The sequence below is a fragment of the Bombina bombina genome, chromosome 1 (assembly GCF_027579735.1).
Source record: "Bombina bombina isolate aBomBom1 chromosome 1, aBomBom1.pri, whole genome shotgun sequence".
Taxonomy (NCBI): Eukaryota; Metazoa; Chordata; class Amphibia; order Anura; family Bombinatoridae; genus Bombina; species Bombina bombina.
Window position 1 is genome coordinate 1,279,346,316 of NC_069499.1, and position 18,770 is coordinate 1,279,365,085.

General features: G+C 35.1%; 1 protein-coding gene across 1 annotated transcript in view; it reads left to right on the forward strand.

Moving 5' to 3' along the window:
• The window catches only part of LOC128648613 (pyrethroid hydrolase Ces2e), a 237,738-nt gene extending 219,253 nt beyond the window's left edge, over positions 1–18,485 (forward strand). Inside the window, exon 13 of the mRNA XM_053701386.1 lies at positions 16,249–18,485. Within this exon, the coding sequence (XP_053557361.1) occupies positions 16,249–16,435 (187 nt within the window). The 3' untranslated portion in view covers positions 16,436–18,485. The remainder of the gene's footprint in view (positions 1–16,248) is intronic.
• The last annotated feature ends 285 nt before the right edge of the window (positions 18,486–18,770 follow it).

The window sequence follows — 18,770 nt, forward strand, 5'->3', positions numbered from 1 at the left end:
CATATTAGGTGATGTGCATCTCTGTAATGAGAAGGGGTGTGGTCTAATGATATCAACACCCTATATCAGGTGTGCATAATTATTAGGCAACTTCCTTTCCTTTGGCAAAATGGGTCAAAAGAAAGACTTGACAGGCTCAGAAAAGTCAAAAATAGTGAGATATCTTGCAGAGGGATGCAGCACTCTTAAAATTGCAAAGCTTCTGAAGCGTGATCATCGAACAATCAAGCGTTTCATTCAAAATAGTCAACAGGGTCGCAAGAAGCGTGTGGAAAAAACAAGGCGCAAAATAACTGCCCATGAACTGAGAAAAGTCAAGCGTGCAGCTGCCAAGATGCCACTTGCCACCAGTTTGGCCATATTTCAGAGCTGCAACATCACTGGAGTGCCCAAAAGCACAAGGTGTGCAATACTCAGAGACATGGCCAAGGTAAGAAAGGCTGAAAGACGACCACCACTGAACAAGACACACAAGCTGAAACGTCAAGACTGGGCCAAGAAATATCTCAAGACTGATTTTTCTAAGGTTTTATGGACTGATGAAATGAGAGTGAGTCTTGATGGGCCAGATGGATGGGCCCGTGGCTGGATTGGTAAAGGGCAGACAGCTTCAGTCCGACTCAGACGCCAGCAAGGTGGAGGTGGAGTACTGGTTTGGGCTGGTATCATCAAAGATGAGCTTGTGGGGCCTTTTCGGGTTGAGGATGGAGTCAAGCTCAACTCCCATTCCTACTGCCAGTTTCTGGAAGACACCTTCTTCAAGCAGTGGTACAGGAAGAAGTCTGCATCCTTCAAGAAAAACATGATTTTCATGCAGGACAATGCTCCATCACACGCGTCCAAGTACTCCACAGCGTGGCTGGCAAGAAAGGGTATAAAAGAAGAAAATCTAATGACATGGCCTCCTTGTTCACCTGATCTGAACCCCATTAAGAACCTGTGGTCCATCATCAAATGTGAGATTTACAAGGAGGGAAAACAGTACACCTCTCTGAACAGTGTCTGGGAGGCTGTGGGTGCTGCTGCACGCAATGTTGATGGTGAACAGATCAAAACACTGACAGAATCCATGGATGGCAGGCTTTTGAGTGTCCTTGCAAAGAAAGGTGGCTATATTGGTCACTGATTTGTTTTTGTTTTGTTTTTGAATGTCAGAAATGTATATTTGTGAATGTTGAGATGTTATATTGGTTTCACTGGTAAAAATAAATAATTGAAATGGGTATATATTTGTTTTTTGTTAAGTTGCCTAATAATTATGCACAGTAATAGTCACCTGCACACACAGATATCTCCCTAAAATAGCTATAACTAAAAACAAACTAAAAACTACTTCCAAAACTATTCAGCTTTGATATTAATGAGTTTTTTGGGTTCATTGAGAACATGGTTGTTGTTCAATAATAAAATTAATCCTCAAAAATACAACTTACCTAATAATTCTGCACTCCCTGTATATATATATATATATATATATATATATATTATATATAGTTCTAGGGTTTAAAACAGAGCTTCCAGTTGAGTTAATCCACATTTACATTACATAAGAGAAAAGACAGAAAAAATATTTCTGGTGTTAGAACTGTATTTTGAAAATATATAAGCAATAGTGACCGCTCACCTGTGGGGAATGTAGAGATAGATCCTAAGTTATCCGTTCCCGATTCTTTGTAGCCCCAGCGTTGGACCTCCAACCTGTGTTTATAGTGTCCTTAGGTCTCAGCTTTCTTAAACTCTGAATAAAGTATTAGAAATGTAGGAAACCCCTCTGCAACTCACTGTATTGTTCTCAGTGAGTATATGTGAGGAAGTTCCCACCATATTCTAGAGCATAAAAAAAAGTTTAAAAAAAGTAAACTTTAATATATCCGTATATAAAAAACAATAAAGTAATAAGTTGCTGATAAGTAAAACAATTAAAACAATTAAAAAGTATTAGAGAATGTTTTAAAACCTAAAAATATAAGAAGCGCTCACAAGGGCTAAAGACAAATCAAATTTATTAATTTCAGATGAAAATAAAACTTAAAACTAAAACTTTAGAGTGCGCACTCTTAAAATACAATTGAGACTAAACAATTCAACAATTCATTTAAACTGATTCTAAAACCATAAACTAAAACAACCTTTGAAAGTTTCTTGACTTTGTTATTTGCAAAAGGTGCTATTAGCAGATACTGTTATTTGCAAAAGGTGCTATTAGCAGATACCAAATAAAACAAACTTCCCAAAGTCTCTTAATTTGTTTTGTGCAAAGGCGCTTATAGCAGATACTAGCAGATGGATCTATATCCTTTAGTTCATTAGACTCATTTCCTTTGACCAATCAAATGTCTCTATTGTCGTTGTTTTGATATTTCAAATGTAACCGTTATAGCAATAATTGTATCAAAGACTTTTTTCTAGCCAGAGTTCTTTGTTTCTGTAAAACACTTTTTACCTTAATATTCCAGTTCCTTTTGAAACATAAGTATTCCTCGCAAAGTGAGCCTTTGTAACGGCTTTCAACAGTGGGTTTTTGTGAAGCAACAAAACCTGCTTACCGTGATTTGGCTACCGCTGATCTTAGCTTGTTTGAACAGATCCCCCGCCTTTCGATGACAATGGGCAGTCCGCCTCTATTGCCTCCAGGCTAAAAAGGGAACTAATACACTTGCTTCTAGGTGCGGGTATATGTTGATCTTACCCGATTTTTTGTTAGCGATCTCCTGGACAAGTATGCACAGCTTATGGTAAAGCTGTCAGATCCTTGCAGTTTTAGATATCCAAGCCTATCTTTTACGGCTGTATATCTGAGTCTGTGGTATCCTATGAATCATCAACGCGTTTCCGCTCGCAATGAGCCTTTTTTCAAGATGATATCCCTAGGTGTAATCCACCTTTTTATAGCTTGAATGATTATCTGATTGATTGTTTCTTAAAGGGATATTACAAGTCTTATTTTCTAACATATATCTTCCTTGTATTTAAAATCTGTCATTATTATATTAACATATATACACAAAAAAAATTAATTAAATGAAAATGTATAATAAACAGTCTGTTGTGATAAATTTACACTTAAAATATTCCGGTTTAATAACTTTACTAGTTGTTTTGCATCCTCATAAAAAGATATTTATTGAACAGCTTAGAAGTAATTCTCAAGCTCACATATCAAATAAGTTATCGCTTCTTGGTTAAGACAATTTGTTCCTTCATATGCATTAATATAAAAACTTTATCATTATAAAATGTCTATATTTTTTAAAAATCTTATTAAGAATTTATTTAGAATTTTGTTAGAATACTATTAAAGGGATATTGGTAAACTAAATAAATTATTAAATAAATTAGGGGTCCTAACCTAGCCTTAAAAACATTATAACTGGTTGCTTTATATAAATTTAGACCTACCAATTCATTCATATATGCTATAAAAACAGTGGAGGCTCCTCTATAGGAGCACATGAGCACGTGAACCCCCTGGGCCTGACCCCTGATGCCCCCTGACCCCTGATGCCCCCTGACCCCTGATGAGCAAAAAAAAAAAAAAGTGAGAAATAAAATAAATAAATAAATATTTAAACTTTTTTGTTGATTAAATTAAAAAATACTCCTGAAATACTCCAGGCTCCACAGTAAAAACATTAAAATTGCCTTATTTAGGCTGAAAGTGGAATGGGCATTTGCCTAATACTTTTATCTATCGCACATGATGTGCAGTGCGATAGCTAGAAGTATAGGCAAAAGCTCTTCCCACTTTAAAGCTGCATTGACAGCAGCGCCACCTACAGGCCAGCCCATAGGTCTTCATAACCGCACAGCTCTTCGTGTGCGAGAGCCAGCTGTCATGTGACACTAGCACACTAAGAGCTGTGTGTGTAGAGGCAGTAGCGTCACTAGGGGGGTGTGGCCTGGACCGGGTGACACTGGTGGGTTTTCCCATTTGAGAAAGAAGCCATTAAACATTCACTGCGCGCGGGCTTTTGCACTTGCAGAGAGGACTCAGAGGAGTGGATGGAGCTGGAGCAGCTACTCGATACTGCTGCTGTGTTGAGGCACCATGTGAGAGGTATGCAGTGGCAGGCTGTTAGACCGGTTAGAAATAAGCAATGCTATGGCTCCTATGTTTAGGGATCCCAGACCCCCACAAATTAAAATATATGTCCTGGTTATATTTGATACAACACCTGACTGTTAGCACAGCACTTGCACATTTAATCAGGACATATAAGTTCAATGTGCGGGGGTCTGGGATGAAGGATGAGCAGCGTTACGCTCTTTTCTTAAATGCTTTACATTTGTATGTGCCCCCCACCCTTTGCTTCTGAAGGATGGAATTCAGACTGAGGCATGGGGGTTGCAGCACATCTAACTGCTGATGTTTACATTATAACTTATAGTGTAAACATTGGCAGCTAGATGTGTGCATCTATAACTCTCAAATGTTTTCTTGTGTGTTTAACATATTAGGCTTGCAGCTTTAAACATTTACAAAGAGGCTTATCAAATAGAGCAGCAATGTATATGAGCTAACTGAACTAGGGACGCTGCATGTGTTGGATCCTTCCTGTTAGTCACTTCTTGATTGAGCAAGAGCAATTAATTAAACTGCCTAACAAGGAATGCAGACTAACAGTTCAGAGAGTAGCGCTTCTCAGAGACACAGACGAGTCATTAACTTGCAGGTTTATCTGCAGCTTCTCCTGAAAATCCAAAATACACAAGACAGAGCTAATCATAAATCACCTGAGCTATGCAGGCTGTGAAAGGGGAAAAGTGCTCCTTACTGGTAACACTGAAAGTGGCATGGACTGTTTAATTTAACTCTTAAAGGGACAGTCTACACCAGAATTTTTATTGTTTTAAAAGATAGATAATCCCTTTATTACCCATTTCCCAGTTTTGCATAGCCAACACAGTTATAATAATATACTTTTAACCTCTGTGATTATCTTGTATCTAAGCCTCTGCAAACTGCCCCTTTTTTCAGTTCTTTTGACAGACTTGCAGTCTAGCCAATCAGTGCCTGCTCCCAGATTACTTAACGTGCACAAGCACAGTGTTATCTATATGAAATATGTGAACTAACACCCTCTAGTGGTGAAAAACTGTTAAAATGCAATCTGAAAGAGGTGGGCTTCAAGGTCTAAGAAATTAGCATATGAACCTCCTAGGTTAAGCTTTCAACTAAGAATACCAAGAGAACAAAGCAAAATTGGTGATAAAAGTAAATTGGAAAATTGTTTAAAATTACATGCTCTATCTGAATCATGAAAGTTTATTTTGGCCTAGACTGTCCCTTTAAGCTGCTGTACATGTAGTATAAAAAAAAAAATAGGCACAATTTACCCTTCCCTCTGCAGTTTCACACACTTAAACAGATTCTTGCAAAAAGTCTAATTGGATCTATAATTATTAAAATTGTGCATCTATATTTTCACTAATTGGCTACTAAAATTAATTTTGTTAAAAAAATAAATAAAAAAAATCAAAACTTGAAAACAATATACAGTCTGTAAAATATATATATAAGTGCATTTCTAAAATATAAACATGTGGATGTTAAGGTTTTGAATTAATTTTATCTGCCTTTAAGTTATTTATCATTTCTTCTATGTTCCATCTATCAACATTTTGCTTGTGCATGCATACACCAATGAAATCCAGTGCCTATTTCATTGTATTTGGTTATTGCTGCTATAGAGAGTATAGCTAGATGTTACAATAATTGACAGCCAATTGCTTATAAATTTCTTAACATCAGCCTTAATTTAGGGTCAAGTGTCTGAGTATATATACCAAACACAATTTATTTTGTGTGATCATGCTATCTTAGAATGTAATTGCCCTGATATATATATATATATGTGTGTGTGTATATATATATATGTCTAAATGTGTGTGTGTGTGTGTGTGTGTATATATGTCTAAATGTGTGTGTGTGTGTGTGTATATCTATGTCTAAATGTGTGTGTGTATATATGTCTGTGTGCGTGTGTGTATGTATATGTGTATATGTGTATATATATATATATATATATATATATATATATATATATATATATATATATATATATACTGTGCATGTGTATATATATATATACACTAAAATGGGCGGAGCCATCTGAGGGGGTGGGGCTAGTGCTCCCCCATCTTCAAAAGTCACCAGCCGCCACTGTATAAAAACCTTTTACATAAAACTCTAATAATTGGTATATTAAAAATTATAATACACTAAAGTTAAAACTAATACATTTTATTATACCCAAAAATTAAAGATTAAAATTAAATTGGAATAATTTATTTTATCTTCTATGTAAAAAGGAATTTAGATCTAATTCTGCATTTAATCCTAGGGGGTGGAGAGTTTTAAAATTATATATAAATTCAGCTTCATAATATAAAAGTTATTCCTCGTGATTTCCTCCCCTCCAATTTTTCTTTATACATTTTATACCCCAGAATTTAAAACCTAATGTACTCTGATTGTGTTTATCTTTAAAATGCTTTGATAGAAGCTGTCCTTCAAACCCATTTTTAATGTTATTTAGGTGTTCACCTATCCTATCTTTTAGAGGTCTGCTCGTTTGACCTAAGTACTGTTTCAAACACGATGCTGTTACTGTGGATTTTACTTGTTTTGTTTTAGAACTATGTTTACAGGCAGTACATAAATGACATGGGTAAAACCCTGATAGACTTTTATTATATAAATCTACTTGATTTTTCACATTTCTTTGTTTAAGTTCACTTGGACATAGTATATTTTTAAAATGTTTTGCTTTTTTAAAAATCAATTGGGGTCTTTCATTTAATTCTTTCCCCATAAGTGGATCCATTTTTAAAATATTCCAGTGTTTATTTAAAATTTTATTTAATATACTGTATTGATTATTATAAGTAGTTATAAATGGTACTGAAATTGTTGATCCTTCTTTCTTTTGCAAATCTTTTTTCTTAGTTAGAATTTCAGTTTGGGTTATTTGACTTATATCTTCTTTCACCTTTTTTATATCTTCTCTCTTATAACCTCTGTCCACGAATTTTTCTTCTAGTATGTTTGCTTGTTCTATATAGTCTTCAGTATTCGTACAATTTTTCTTTAATCTTAAAAGCTGTCCTTTTGGGATATTTCTCTTCCAATTCTTGTGATGGCAGCTATCCGCATGTATATAGTTGTTTGTATTAACTTTTTTTTAAATGTTTTTTGTAACAATTTCATGATTTTTAATTTATATTTCCATGTCATTTATGTACTGCCTGTAAACATAGTTCTAAAACAAAACAAGTAAAATCCACAGTAACAGCTAAAGCATATAAAATTAGAGATATGATTAGGTGTAGAGATAAAAATGTAATCTATCTAATTCAATGTTTGTGTTTGAAACAGTACTTAGAGAATAAAAACACATTAAATAAAACTCCTAGTTCATGGATCCATGAATCATACAATAAAATAAGTAGTGTAATGACAATGAGTAGGTCTAGTTAGACAATAAAAGTGACTTGCTCGTTTAACCCCTTAATGACCACAGCACTTTTCCATTTTCTGTCCGTTTGGGACCAAGGCTATTTTTACATTTTTGCGGTGTTTGTGTTTAGCTGTAATTTTCATCTTACTCATTTACTGTACCCACACATATTATATACCGTTTTTCTTGCCACTAAATGGACTTTCTAAAGATACCATTATTTTCATCATATCTTATAATTTACTATAAAAAAAAATATAAAATATGAGGAAAAATTGAAAAAAACACACTTTTTCTAACTTTGACCCCCAAAATCTGTTACATATCTACAACCACCAAAAAACACCCATGCTAAATAGTTTCAAAATTTTGTCCTGAGTTTAGAAATACCCAATGTTTACATGTTCTTTGCTTTTTTTGCAAGTTATAGGGCCATAAATACAAGTAGCACTTTGCTATTTCCAAACCACTTTTTTCCAAAATTAGCGCTAGTTACATTAGAACACTAATATCTTTCAGGAATCCCTGAATATCCCTTGACATGTATATATTTTTTTTTAGTAGACATCCCAAAGTATTGATCTAGGACAATTTTGGTATATTTCATACCACCATTTCACCGCCAAATGCGATCAAATACAAAAAATCGTTCACTTTTTCACAAATTTTTTCACAAACTTTTGGTTTCTCACTGAAATTATTTACAAACAACTTGTGCAATTATGGCATAAATGGTTGTAAATTCTTCTCTGGGATCCCCTTTGTTCAGAAATAGCAGACATATATGGCTTTGGCGTTGCTTTTTGGTAATTAGAAGGCTCTAAATGCCACTGCGCACCACAAGTGTATTATGCCCAGCAGTTAAGGGGTTAATTAGGGAGCTTTTAGGGAGCTTGTAGGGTTAATTTTAGCTTTAGTGTAGTATAGTAGACAACCCCAAGTATTGATCTAGGCACATTTTGGTATATTTCATGCCACCATTTCACCGCCAAATGCGATCAAATTGAAAAAAAAGTTAAATTTTTCACAATTTTAGGTTTCTCACTGAAATAATTTACAAACAGCTTGTGCAATTATGGCACAAATGGTTGTAAATACTTGTCTGGGATCCCCTTTGTTCAGAAATAGCAGACATATATGACTTTGGCGTTGCTTTCTGGTAATTAGAAGGCCGCTAAATCCTGCTGCGCCTCACACGTGTATTCTGGCTAGCAGTGAAGGGGTTAATTAGGGAGTTTGTAGGGAGCTTGCAGGATTAATTTTAGCTTTAGTGTAGAGATCAGCCTCCCACCTGACACATCCCACCCCCTGATCCCTCCCAAACAGCTCCCTTCCCTCCCCCACCCCACAATTGTCCCCGCCATCTTAAGTACTGGCAGAAAGTCTGCCAGTACTAAAATAAAAGGGTTTTTTAAAAAATAAATATTTTTTTTTAGCATATTTACATATGCTAGGGTGTAGGATCCCCCCCTTAGCCCCCAACCTCCCTTATCCCCCCAAAACCGCTCTCTGACCATCCCCTCTGCCTCATTGGGGGCCATCTTGGGTACTGGCAGCTGTCTGCCAGTACCCAGTTTGCAAAAAAAAAGGGCTTTTTTTATATTTATTTGGCTTTTTTCTGTAGTGTAGCTTCCCCCCCCACACAGACAAACCCCCACCACCTTGCTGATCTTTTTTTTTAAAAAAAAAATATTAGGGCATTTAAACATTTTTATTAACACATTTTCTGTAGTGTAGCGGTTCCCACCCGCTCCCTCCACGTGCACGCGCCCGCCCCCGCCCTCCCGTGCACGCGCGCGCGTCCGTGCGCGCCCCCGCTCATCCCCGCCCACGATCCCGCCCCCCCTGCACATAACCAGGGCCATCGATGGCCGCCACCCGCCTCCCAGTCCGGCTCCCACCCACCAACGCAGGGAACCACCGATCTCCGGTGCAGAGAGGGCCACAGAGTGGCTCTCTCTGCACCGGATGGCTTAAAAAAGTTATTGCAGGATGCCTCCATATCGAGGCATCACTGCAATAACCGGAAAGCAGCTGGAAGCGAGCAGGATCGCTTCCAGCTGCTTTCCAAACCGAGGACGTGCAGGGTACGTTCTCAGGCATTAACTGCCTTTTTTTTGAGGACGTACCCTGCACGTCCTCGGTCGTTAAGGGGTTAAATTAATGCCGCAGACAATGATAATACTAAAAATACAAAAGCACATAAATAATAATATAGAAAAAAAGATAAAAAAATATCCAGTGTAAAGTGTCTAAAAAATAAATAAATAAAACACTGCAAGAAACTCCTGTGGATATATAACACAAATCCTTAATATGTGTCAGAGTTGTTGAAACAAAGTGTCCAAAATGTAGCAAGGTGTCCTAAAAATGGTAGTCCAAAACAATAAAAAAACAAGTGTGAAACCAAAAATGACTTGGAACTAGTTCAAAGGTGGATCAAAATAATTTTAGATCTAAAGTGAAGTGGTGCAATGAAAAAAGCAAAAAGAAAAATGCAAAAATTCAGATGACACAAAGAAAGTTGAATCCAATTAGTGCTGAAAAAAACTTTTCCTCCTGTTTTCTTCCAGTGTGCGATGGTGAATTCACAGGACAGAAGAGGAACCCATGTTTAAAATACCTATGTGTATTGCAATAAACATAAAAAATACCTGTGGAAATAAAAATGCAAACAATGTGTAGCAAGTTTATAAATATTTTGCTCCAATGAAATCAGGCTTACCAGTCTACGCGTTTCGGCCCCTCTAGGCCTTTATCAAGACTCTATTTTTTACAGGTATTTTTTATGTTTATTGCAATACACATAGGTATTTTAAACATGGGTTCCTCTTCTGTCCTGTGAATTCCCCATCCCACACTGGAAGAAAACAGGAGGAAACGTTTTTTTCAACACTAATTGGCTTCAACTTTCTTTGTGTCACCTGAATTTTTGAATTTTTGTTTTTGCTTTTTTCATTGCACCACTTCACTTTAGTTCTAAAATTATTTTGATCCACCTTTGAACTAGTTCCAAGTCATTTTTGATATCACACTTGTTTTTTATTGTTTTGGACTACCATTTTTAGGACACCTTGCTATATTTTGGACACTTTGTTTCAACAACTCTGACACATATTAAGGATTTGTGTTATATATCCACAGCAGTTTCTTGCAGTGTTTAATTTATTTATTTTTTGGACACTTTACACTGGATATTTTTTGATCTTTTTTTCTATATTATTATTTATGTGCTTTTGTATTTTTAGTATTATCATTGTCTGCGGCATTAATTTAAACGAGCAAGTCACTTTTATTGTCTAACTAGACCTACTCATTGTCATTACACTACTTATTTTATTGTATGATTCATGGATCCATGAACTAGGAGTTTTATTTAATGTGTTTTTATTCATTGATTGTGTAATTAATTAATGTGCTTTTATTTTTATATTAAATAGCAGCTTTTTACCCACACACCTAGCCTCCGTTAGTTGGTGCCTGGTTATTTCATTCTTTTAGTTACTCTCCTTTTGGTGATTGCTAGGTCATCACCTCTTCCGGGCCTATAGGTGTTAGCTGGCGCTTGAGTACCTATATATCCTTCCTGAAACAGTACTTAGGTCAAACGAGCAGACCTCTAAAAGATAGGATAGGTGAACACCTAAATAACATTAAAAATGGGTTTGAAGGACAGCTTCTATCAAAGCATTTTAAAGATAAACACAATCAGAGTACATTAGGTTTTAAATTCTGGGGTATAAAATGTATAAAGAAAAATTGGAGGGGAGGAAATCACGAGGAAGAACTTTTATATTATGAAGCTGAACTTATATATAATTTTAAAACTCTCCACCCCCTAGGATTAAATGCAGAATTAGATCTAAATCCCTTTTTACATAGAAGATAAAATAAATTATTCCAATTTAATTTTAATCAGTTTTAATATAAAAATCTCCAAATATCAATTGTAGACATTTTTTTGGGGGTATAATAAAATGTATTAGTTTTAACTTTAGTGTATTATAATTTTTGATATACCAATTATTAGAGTTTTATGTAAAAGGTTTTTATAGCATATATGAAAGAATTGGTAGGTCTAAATTTATATAAAGCAACCAGTTATAATGTTTTGAAGGCTAGGTTAGGACCCCTAATTTATTTAATAATTTATTTATTTTACCAATATCCCTTTAATAGTATTCTAACAAAATTCTAAATAAATTCTTAATAAGATTTTTAAAAAATATAGACATTTTATAATGATAAAGTTTTTATATTAATGCATATGAAGGAACAAATTGTCTTAACTAAGAAGCGGTAACTTATTTGATATGTGAGCTTGAGAATTACTTCTAAGCTGTTCAATAAATATCTTTTTATGAGGATGCAAAACAACTAGTAAAGTTATTAAACCGGAATATTTTAAGTGTAAATTTATCACAACAGACTGTTTATCATACATTTTCATTTAATTAAAAAATTTTGTGTATATATGTTAATATAATAATGACAGATTTTAAATACAAGGAAGATATATGTTAGAAAATAAGACTTGTAATATCCCTTTAAGAAACAATCAAGCAGATAATCATTCAAGCTATAAAAAGGTGGATTACACCTGAGGATATCATCTTGAAAAAGGCTCATTGCGAGCGGAAATGCGTTGATGATTCATAGGATACCACAGACTCAGATATACAGCCGTAAAAGATAGGCTTGGATATCTAAAACTGCAAGGATCTGACAGCTTTACCATAAGCTGTGTATACTTGTCCAGGAGATCGCTAACAAAAAATCGGGTAAGATCAACATATACCCGCACCTAGAAGCAAGTGTATTAGTTCCCTTTTTAGCCTGGAGGCAATAGAGGCGGACTGCCCATTGTCATCGAAAGGCGGGGGATCTGTTCAAACAAGCTAAGATCAGCGGTAGCCGAATCACGGTAAGCAGGTTTTGTTGCTTCACAAAAACCCACTGTTGAAAGCCGTTACAAAGGCTCACTTTGCGAGGAATACTTATGTTTCAAAAGGAACTGGAATATTAAGGTAAAAGTGTTTTACAGAAACAAAGAACTCTGGCTAGAAAAAAGTCTTTGATACAATTATTGCTATAACGGTTACATTTGAAATATCAAAACAACGATAATAGAGACATTTGATTGGTCAAAGGAAATGAGTCTAATGAACTAAAGGATATAGATCCATCTGCTAGTATCTGCTATAAGCGCCTTTGCACAAAACAAATTAAGAGACTTTGGGAAGTTTGTTTTATTTGGTATCTGCTAATAGCACCTTTTGCAAATAACAGTATCTGCTAATAGCACCTTTTGCAAATAACAAAGTCAAGAAACTTTCAAAGGTTGTTTTAGTTTATGGTTTTAGAATCAGTTTAAATGAATTGTTGAATTGTTTAGTCTCAATTGTATTTTAAGAGTGCGCACTCTAAAGTTTTAGTTTTAAGTTTTATTTTCATCTGAAATTAATAAATTTGATTTGTCTTTAGCCCTTGTGAGCGCTTCTTATATTTTTAGGTTTTAATATATATTTATTTAACTGTATACAGGTCAGTTTTAATAAGAAGTTTGACAATTTTTACCTATTTTAAAGTTTTTTACATATTTTTTTTTTTTTTTTAATAATTTTATTTATTTCCAACAGTGAGTACAGTTACACAATATAGGTTTTGTTCCACCTCACAGGGTGGTAAAGTGCATTTAGAAAGCAGGAAGATACATCAGTAAGGATATTTGGAACATTTGATAATACCAATACGTTAATACCTCTCAGAGCAATGTTATAATCGAAAATAACAAATATTGAACACAACTTGTGTACTCACTATTGGGGTTTTATAGTTATAACTGTTACTAAACTAAACAAAACAAACAACACTAAACACCTACATAATCTAAAATAAATTAAGATAAATAAAGATAAATAAATGTGTGGGGCAGGATAAACATTACATTGTTTTGTTTTTTGTTTTTTTTTGTTTTGTTGTTTTTTTTTCCTTTGCTGTTATTTTTTGCATGTTCAAACATGTACTGTGATATTGGAAAGAGTATGTTAGGTCTATTACATTTGCTGGATCTGTCAATGTTTAAAGTGACGGACATAACGTACTAGGTAGGTATAAGAGCGCAATAGAAGGGAAGAGTGTGGCCAAACACACAGGAGTGGGCACAGGATATAAAAAGGTTGTGTCAACCAGGAGTTTGATATTAATGGTTTTTATTTACTATCAATATGAAAGTGAAATACACGAAAGGGGGGTGACTAGCCCTGTTGATATGTAATTAACATGGATGTTATAAATGAGTTCTGACCTATTACTGTTATCCAGGGAGCCTTTAAAACAAAATGATCCTACCTCCCGTGATAACAAAGTTGTGCTCTAGTATGGCACCAGATTGTTTTTTACATATTTTATTAGAGAATGTTTGCCTGATACACCGGCGTCTAAATACTGCTGGAATCAAGTAAAGTAGCGTGCCAAGCGGGCAGCCGGATAAACTGGAAGGGACAACACGTTTTTTTCATACATCGAACTCCCAGCAGTAATAAACCTCCATATAATTAGTATCCAATTGTTCAATTAAAGTAGCAATCATACCAGCAACAGACTATTTAAGCCTGTAGAGGATGGCAGTAGATTATCCTCTGACCAAGTGAGCATAGACTCTTACGAAACCCGTAAGGCCATGTGACAATCCTTTGTGAAGTCACTTCTGGTTCCAAAATAGGAAATGTTATAACTACATAGATATAAAGCAACACCAAGCACACTTTGTATGGGATCATTATTACTCTAGAGGAAGGATATATAAGCAGTGCAAATCCTTTAAATGTTCAGCCTTTACATACAGTAAATACAAGGGAGGCCAAAAAAGGCACATTACTACATAACAGAGGGCTAATTATGGCCTAACCCAACAAACATATATAAAGCTTTAAATAAAATGGATGAGCAGTTGTGCAAAGTAAACAAATATAAAAAATACTCAGGTCATCTCTATTTGAATTCTAGTGTACTATACTCATGAGGCCGAATGTGTTTCGTCTATCAAGACTATCCAGCTGCAAAAATTGACTGCATTATACAAAGTGCATTACAGCACTCAAAAATAACAATATCTGTGACCAGGGTTAATATTCTGCAGTACAGAATATCTTAAAAGGTTAACTAAAGTAAACAATTGTATTATATGCCCATTTGATAGAGGAATTACAGTCTGGGAGACGTACTTCACTTAAACCACTCAAGTCCGGGTATCCTTATTTAATATGTATTAGGTGAACATTAGTTCAAAATGTCACAATAAAACAGATGGGGTTTAAATGGAAAACTGATACATAAATCCTGAGGTGTTTATATCCGTCATCCATGCGGCTTGTGATTGTTCTCCATACAGCACTGCAGCCTGAGAGATAGCTTCCTGAGAAGTCTCAGGGTCAGGTGGATTAGGATTTCTGTCAGGAACTGAGTTATGTTTTATCTTTCTCTCCGCAAAGCTCACATCACTCCACCAGAGTTCTAGGAATGTGCTCCGGCTATAGACATATGTACAGCTCCTGCCATTAGATACTGGAAATAATCCAAACTGCCGCGGGGCACTGGAAGTCTGCACAATCAATCACCTCCACTTCTGCTTCCACATCCACAGAGACCTGACCAGGGGGCCATTTACGTATCAGCTAATGCTGGCAAAGAATTTGTAGGCAAAATAACTGCTCCCTGGTTCAGAGCAAGATCAGGGGTCTCAGTTTTGTGCTCTTCTGTAGGGACCTCATCAGTAGAGTAATGCTTAGCTTACCTCTTTCTCAAAGCAGGATAGAGGCTTAAATAAAAGTTACTTGAGTGTGCCTAAGATCTGCTTAGTTTTAGTTCCCATATTTATGAGCTTCCAAACTATCAGTAACATACAGCATATAAGCTGCTCTTATCCTGTCTACTTGAGAGCCTCTTCTCGTAAGGGTTGCCATAGGCCTCAATGCTCCATAACAGTTAACCCGTATAGGAATCAGCTAAACTAATATCTAGAGATTCAGGACAATTTTTTGATTGCAAAATTACTAAGAAAGAAAATAAATGGATTCACAAACTGCTGATAGATTTTTAGCATTCCACATGCAGTAACCACAATTGCTACCATTCAAGGTGCTCCCCAGAAACACCCCCCCAAATTATTAATTTTAATGTACACCTTGTTTAAACCCTACACGATCACTGTAAAGTAATAGGTTTGCCAGACCCTGTACATATATATATATATATATATATATATATATATATATAATTTATTGCTGCCAATAAATAGAAAAATAAAGATGGAAGTAAACTGTAGGCAGAAGGAAAGAGAAACTGGAGATGGACCTTACCTGAAGAAGCTACTAATAGTGTGCAAAACACAACAGGACCAGCTACTGGCTTGTTCCAGTACTGATTTTTCATAGAGAAAACAATGTACATTTTTTTTTAAATGTGTCTGCCAGTTTGTACAATGGTACATTAATATTTTAGTTTTATAAGACTATACTAACCTTGTTCATTTCAGTCTTGTGCAATATAAGCTCCATAAATACTGTTGGACTGTTCCAACTCATTGAGGGATATACAAATATTTTTCTGTTTTTTAATAAAGAATATATTGCTTTGAAAAACTATGGGAATACACCCTATTCATATATATGTACATACTCCAGTCAATTAAGGTTTTGTCCCTATTTTGTATTCACTTAACATTGTATAACATATTCTTATTACTAATATTATTAATAATACCATTGTTTTCCTCTGTCATATGCAGGGACCCTAATGGACCTGGTCTTGTAGAATGGCCGGAGTATGATGAACAAGAACATTATCTAGAACTTAATCTTAAACAAAAACCATCAAAAAGGATAATAGAGGAAAGAGTAAAGTTTTGGACTGTTACACTACCGGAGAAAGTGCGGAGGTTGCAGGAAGAAAACGGAGGCCATACAGAACTTTAGATATCTACTGTATCTGGTGTTTTAAATGCTACATGAGGCACCGTTTATAAAATCATATTTACAATATAGTGGTGAATAGAAAACAATATACCAGAACACACGTTTTTAAAAAGCACATTAACATACTCAAATAGTGCACAAAAATACAAATCTAAATTTTGCATAACTCGAGCACATGAAATGAACGTATTATGTGATTCGCAAGTAAATGATTATTTTATGAAGGCTTTTCAACATAATTTTATTTCTCTCCAAGCTGTGGCATTTATATTAAAAGGATTTATTTTCATGCTTTAGATAGAAGAAGATGACATTTTTCTTTCCTAGTTACTTCAATTATCTAAGTTGTTTAGTTCTCTTGGTATCCCTTGTTGAAAAACATTGTAGGCTCAGGAGCAGCAGAGAACTACTGGGAACTAGCTGCTGATTGGTAGCTGCATATATATTTTTCTTGTCATTGGCTCACCATGTGTGTTCAGCTAGCTCCCAGTAGTGCATTGCTGTTACTTCAATAAAGGATACCAAGAGAATGAAGCAACTTTGATGAAATAAGTACATTGAAAAGTTGTATAAAATTGTTATAAAAAAAAATTGGATTATGTCCCTTTAAGGGGAAACAAAAGTGCAGTAATTATTTTTTGCATAAAGAATTTGCTTGTGAAAACATTAACTTGTGTCTATGATGGACTATCAATCTACTGTGATTACATTATTAAATATAAAACTTCTAAATGATATCTCAAGAGTTGAAAAAGCTCACTGCTGTATCGAATCTCACAGGTTAAAATCTCACCCAATATAGTTTAAGAGATAAAACACCATTTGTTTCATTGCTGCAATAAAAAGCACTCAGCAGTAAGTTATACTTAAAGGGACACTGAACCCGATTTTTTTCTTACATGATTCAGATAGAGCATGAAATTTTAAGCAACTTTCTCATTTACTCCTATTATCAATTTTTCTTCGTTTTCTGGCTGCTAAGGAATGTAAATCTTAGCAGCCAGACCATTTTAGGTTCAGCACCATGGATAGTGTTGCTTATTGGAGGCTTAGATTTACCCACCAATAAGCAAGCATAACCCAGGTTCTCAACCAAAAATGGGTTGGCTCCTATGCATCACAAATAAAGATAGCAAGAGAATGAAGAAAATTTGATAATAGGAGTAGATTAGAAAGTTGCTTAAAATTGCATGCTCTCTGAATCATGAAAGAAAAAATGGGTTTAGTTCCCTTTAATAGAAACTGTTGTAATATGCATTACTTATCAATTAAAAAAGATAATGAGCCAGATTATGAGTGGAGCGCAAATGTTTGCGCGCAAGCATTAAGGGGTTTATTGCAAATGTTTGCGCTCGTCGGCCTTATCGCTCATATTAGTTGAAAGTAGTAAACGCAATTGCACTCAAGCTATTTACGCTAGAATGATTACTGCGACTTCAGAGCTCTGGTTAACAGTTTTGCAAAACTAAAATGTGTCACTAAACACATAAAAAATGCATTACAAACTATAGTTACACTCATAATAACACCATCTTATAAAAATTATTTAAAAAAAATATTGCACACAAAAGTTATAAAAGCTCAAAGATATTAGATCTCATCTGTTAGAAAAAAAAAGGGCTTGAACATACAGATACATACACGTGTCTAAATAAATATATATATATATATATATTGACAGGGTCAGAGATCATTATTATGTTAGCAGGAGAATGGAGCTCTCTATTTATCCAGAATGAAAACAGTTACATTTCAGGTGCTCTCAGCAAAAGCATTGTCTCTCTTCCTCCTGTGAGGAGGAAATCACCTGACTGACTGCCTGTAAGCACAGAGACAGAGAGACACAGAAAGCAGGTACTTTAAAACTATTGTTTTTTTCTATAAAGCAGTTGTTTACTGGGGACAGTTTAGATGACCCAGTAATATAATTAGGAATCCTTCAAAGTTTAGTTAGCCTCCTGAGTTAGGAGTAGGTGTTTGTTTTGTGAATCAAAAGCTAATTATGTGAAACCTGCTGTGTAACAAATAAATAGTTTGTTTCTGAATCAAATGATCTATTCCTTCTTGCCTAACGCCAAAAGCTCGGCCACCTTGTCACAAAGGTGTCAGAAGTAGGATTGGTCTAGTACTGGGAGATTAAAAGTACAGAGCCCACTAAAAGAAAAATATATAAAAGTTTGTTTGCAAAAATTGAGGAGATCTTAAAAGCCCTGTTACAGGCCACAGCAGTGCAGCAACTGTTTACTGTCTATGCACCTTAGAGCAGTAATAGAGGCGTAAAACACTGACCGCATTATGCTTAAAGGGATAGTGGACCGTCTCTCAAATGCCAGCA